The sequence below is a fragment of the Myxine glutinosa genome, chromosome 5 (genome assembly GCF_964187855.1).
Source record: "Myxine glutinosa chromosome 5, kmMyxGlut1.1, whole genome shotgun sequence".
NCBI classification, from domain to species: domain Eukaryota; kingdom Metazoa; phylum Chordata; class Myxini; order Myxiniformes; family Myxinidae; genus Myxine; species Myxine glutinosa.
Genome location: NC_136265.1, coordinates 151,377,874 through 151,380,671, shown reverse-complemented (window position 1 = coordinate 151,380,671; position 2,798 = coordinate 151,377,874). Strand labels below are relative to the sequence as shown.

The 2,798-nt window shown below is 45.4% G+C and overlaps 1 protein-coding gene across 3 annotated transcripts in view; it reads left to right on the top strand.

Moving 5' to 3' along the window:
• KIF26B (kinesin family member 26B) overlaps nt 1–2,519 on the top strand; it is a 227,281-nt gene extending 224,762 nt beyond the window's left edge. For all 3 annotated transcript variants that reach the window (XM_068115929.2, XM_078778866.1, XM_078778867.1), the window contains one exon: nt 693–2,519. In XM_068115929.2, the coding sequence (XP_067972030.2) occupies nt 693–829 (137 nt within the window). In that variant the 3' untranslated portion in view covers nt 830–2,519. The remainder of the gene's footprint in view (nt 1–692) is intronic.
• Nucleotides 2,520–2,798: the final 279 nt, after the last annotated feature.

Genomic DNA, 2,798 nt, shown 5'->3' with positions numbered 1-2,798 from the left:
CTCTTGTGCAGTAGATTTCACCATTTTGAAATAAATTATTACTGCAATGATATCGTTGTACATCTGCAAAATTGAGGATTCCCAAATTCCTCAAAAAAAGTGGACGTGGCACAAACAGGGACAAATTCTGGATTTATTTTTATTTATTTTTGTCTACAAGATCGAGGCTCGTGAAAGAGCTAACATTAATCACACAAAAAGTCAAACCGACACATAAAGCACAAAATAAGGGGAGCGTTAGACAAGTTGGGGAGAGAGGGGGAAGGATGCAAACACAACATTTGAGAGTAGGGACATCGGGAGAACTGTGGGAGGGAGAGGGCTTGGGGGGAGGTGGGAGAGGTATAAAACATATGAACACTGCAAGGACTTCCAGGAAAGAAGTTGGAATTTCAAACAAGGTGGATCTGGGGTGAATTAGCGGGGGTAGAAAAGATCAAGGTTTTGGATGGGGGAAGATAAGAGATGGTGGTGAACAGCTGTTTTAAAGACCTAGAGGGAGGAGTGGGATTGAAGGGAGTGGGGGAGTTGGTTCCAGAGGTGGGAGAAAAGAGGAATGAAGGAGTGAAGGTGAGCAGAGAGCCTAGAGGAAGGAACGAAACCGAGGGAAGGAAGAGAGCCTAGAGGAAGGAATAATTATTTATTTTAAAAAAAACACTAACATTTTGACTTTTCTTTGTACTGTGTTACAGTTACGACATTACGGCTCACCGAAGACTCAGGGGAGTTTGTCAACGAGTTGGAACATCAGATGTCTCGGCTCGAGTGTCGTGTCGCGCTCTGCAAAGCGCACGTCATGATGGTGACCTGCTTCGACGTGACGCAGTGAACTCGCAACAGGCATCCATCATGGTCGACCAAATCACGATGCACAACAATGAAGGAGCGTCAAGAAGCAGTTTGGTCAAGGACATCGACCGACGACGTTTCGTTCCTTCCTCCGTTTCCATCGGAGCCGTCGTACGTTCGTCGTCGGAGAACTTCCATCGATGAAACCTTCCTCCGCGTGCTGCTTTTGGGACTATTTTTTTTAGACGGTGACTATTCACAGAACATGTCTGCAGAAACGTTTCCTGGGTTTTATTGTCAGGTTCATTTGCAAAGAGAAGCTTTGTACTCCAAATGCTGCTATCCACTCCAAAAGCGACGCATGCGGAAGGTGAAACCGACCCCGATCCTCTCGCCAACAGATGAGTGGCCACCAACATGTCTATTCACTTTGCGTTTTTTGCCTAAAATTCAAATCTTTTTCATGCTTCTGTTTCAATCTTATTCAAGTATTTTCCTTTTTCTTAAACATGGGGCCAATTTCCTGGTGACTATTTTAAATCCACCGTTGAAATGCAGAAGAGCATGGAATCCCTTTGGACCACAAAGCCATGAGAACTTGTGCAAAACAAGACTTGTTGTTCATGCCAAGAGATTCCAAACACAAAACGTACACTTTTTGAAATGTTCAAGTGGAGCACAATTCTGAAGGTGTATTAGGGTGTAACATCATTTTAATTGTGCGTTGTAAATCATCCGGCTTCACCCTCGAGTTTCTCGATTCACCAAAACGCCGAATGATCGCTCGGTCCTTCCTGCGTGACCACAGGTGCAGTAGAGCGTTTGGCCGCAGCCCTAAGGAGAATAAATGACAGAGCCGAGGGCTGGGGTATGTCAAGTGGTTGAACCACATGATTTTCTTCATGCTTGATGAGTTTCCTGGACAACGTGAAAAATGGCCTTGAGCCACCCACTCATGTTTACCATGTTTCTCTCGCTACATCTCTCCACATCTCTCCACATCTCTCTTCCTCTCTCTTCATCTCTCTTCCTCTCTCTTCCTCTCTCCACATCTCTCTACATCTCTCCACATCTCTCTACATCTCTCTTCCTCTCTCTTCCTCTCTCCACATCTCTCTACATCTCTCTCTACATCTCTCTCTACATCTCTCTCTACATCTCTCTCTACATCTCTCTACATCTCTCTACATCTCTCCACATCTCTCTACATCTCTCTACATCTCTCTACATCTCTCCACATCTCTCTACATCTCTCCACATCTCTATACATCTCTCCACATCTCTCTACATCTCTCTTCCTCTCGCTACATCTCTCCACATCTCTCTACATCTCTCTTCCTCTCGCTACATCTCTCCACATCTCTCCACATCTCTATACATCTCTCCACATCTCTATACATCTCTCCACATCTCTATACATCTCTCTACATCTCTCCACATCTCTCTACATCTCTCTAAATCTCTCCACATCTCTCTACATCTCTCTTCCTCTTGCTACATCTCTCCACATCTCTATACATCTCTCTACATCTCTCCACATCTCTATACATCTCTCCACATCTCTCTACATCTCTCTTCCTCTTGCTACATCTCTCCACATCTCTCCACATCTCTATACATCTCTCCACATCTCTATACATCTCTCTACCTTTCTCTCTCTCTCTCTCTCTCTCTCTCTCTCTCTCTCTCTGTCTCCCTGTCTCTCTGTCTCTCTCTACATCTCTTTTTTCTCTCCCCCCCCTCTCTCTCTCTCTCTCTCTCTCTCTCTCTCTCTCTCTGTTTCTCTCTTTGTCTCTTTCTCTCTCTCTCTCTCTCTCTCTCTCTCTCTCTCTCTCTCTCTCTCTCTCTCTGTCTCTGTCTCTCTCTCTTCTCTCTCTCTCTCTCTCTCTCTCTCTCTCTCTCTCTCTCTCTCTCTCTCTCTCGCTCTCTCTCTCTCTCTGTCTCTCTCTACATCTCTTTTTTCTCTCCCCCTCTCTCTCTCCCTCTCCCTCTCCCTCTCCCTCTCTCTC